General features: G+C 35.3%; 1 protein-coding gene across 1 annotated transcript; it reads right to left on the minus strand.

Moving 5' to 3' along the window:
• Positions 1–344: 344 nt before the first annotated feature.
• Positions 345–1,348, minus strand: LOC123673173 (protein lin-32-like). Its single transcript, XM_045607631.1, has one exon. The coding sequence runs from the start codon at positions 1,331–1,333 to the stop codon at positions 698–700; it is 636 nt and encodes a 211-aa protein (XP_045463587.1). The 5' UTR covers positions 1,334–1,348; the 3' UTR covers positions 345–697.
• Between the last annotated feature and the right edge of the window lie 353 nt (positions 1,349–1,701).

A 1,701-nucleotide genomic window follows, 5' to 3' on the forward strand; every position in this document is an offset into this window, starting at 1 on the left:
ATGGTTTATTGAGGTGCAGCACTAGGAAAATGTATTGCATTGAAACAGGAACTAATACTCGGGAAGGCATTGTTTGTTTATCTCTGGCTGCTAACATTAATACAAAATAATATAAAATATGTAACTGTTTAAAACGTATTGCCAATCTCACAGCATATCTGATAAATATGTAGTGGGTTTGAACGTTTATGTTATGATGACAGCACGTTGAAGTAGAATGACAGATGAGTGCAATAAAAACTTTATTGCACTAGTGCAATAAAGAACTTCTTTTTCCACTAAATATAGTTCAATAAAGTTTTGCTTTTTGCATGAATGTAGAAAAATATTCTTTGTACAACGGTAGAAGTATAAGTGTGTAAAAAAATCAGAAGCAGAACCATAGCGTTAAACTCATAATCCCTTCGAATTATTGAGATTACTAGCAATGTTAATGTCTTTCATAAACAAAAACTAGGTAATTGACTCTATAATCCACTGAAATCAAATTCTTCAGTGCCAGAAAATGTAAGGAGCAAATTTTTAGGTAAAAATGTTTGAGTAAGCTCAACCACAAATTGAATGAGAAATTTTTGAGCTTCTCTCACCAGAGGAATCCGATTTCATACTTTTGAACGTAAAAAATTATAAATAAATAAAGGAGAAAAACTCCTAATCACATACTTTGAACGAGCATCTTAGTTATAGGACGGAGGTTTTACCTATTCAATCTGTCAATATCATTCTCTAACAGTTCTCTCAGAGAAATTATGTACGTTTGCGCCATTTGCAAAGTTTCAAATTTACTCAACTTGTGTTCTTCATCTAAACTAGGTATCACTTGTCTCAATCTATCGAATGCCTCGTTGAGACCGCTCATTCTTCTTCTTTCCCTGGCATTGGCAGCTATTCTTCTTCTTCTCATGACGGTCGGTGAAGGTGGTTTGTCCCTGACACTTTTCCTCCTTCCTCGATAACTCTTCTTGTTTGGAGTCATATTCTTATCACTGACGTTTCTCCTCAACGAGAAGAGATTCAAATTGGGGTAATTGTGCTCTTCCTGCTCGTCTAACAAGCTGGAATTGCACGAGTTCGTTTGAAAAAACATGGAGGATTGGCTGTCTTCGTAACTTTCCAAGTTACCGTCGCATTTGACCACGTCGTTTTTCGCGTAATTCATCGCACCATTCGACAATTGATTGGACGTGAAGTTGTACAAGTTGGCGGAGGGACAGTTTGAAGATCGATAGTTGTCGTAACTTCTGGCCATCGGATCCATGTGAAATTGGCTCTCTAATTCTCTATCGACAGTGTGATCGATATATCTATCGAAGTATACCTTCAGCACGTCCATGGTTTATCCAATGTTCAGTTTCTGTAGAAAAACAATATTTCAGTTGAATTATTAAAAATTGTAGGGGAAATGCGGGCACAACGACATGCGGACATGATTAACTATGAGATTTTTTCAATGTTTCAAGATGGATATCAGTTTTGTTTGGAAATTATACGTAAATATTATAAAAGTATATATCGTACAAAATGACATACTATCCCGATGGACAAAATGACAAGTAAGTATGTCATTTTGTCTGATACATTTGAAAATACTCAGATTGCTGCAATCGATGAACCTGAATATCAATTAAATCATTTTTTCATGATTACATAAACCACGATCATTATTCGTTCCTATTGAAATTCCTTTACCACTCTTCTCAT

The sequence above is a fragment of the Harmonia axyridis genome, chromosome 2 (assembly GCF_914767665.1).
Source record: "Harmonia axyridis chromosome 2, icHarAxyr1.1, whole genome shotgun sequence".
Lineage (NCBI taxonomy): Eukaryota > Metazoa > Arthropoda > Insecta > Coleoptera > Coccinellidae > Harmonia > Harmonia axyridis.

Coding starts and splice junctions, on each gene's coding strand:
- LOC123673173 (XM_045607631.1), bottom strand. CDS start 1,333: ATGGACGTGCTGAAGGTATACTTCGATAGATATATCGATCACACTGTC.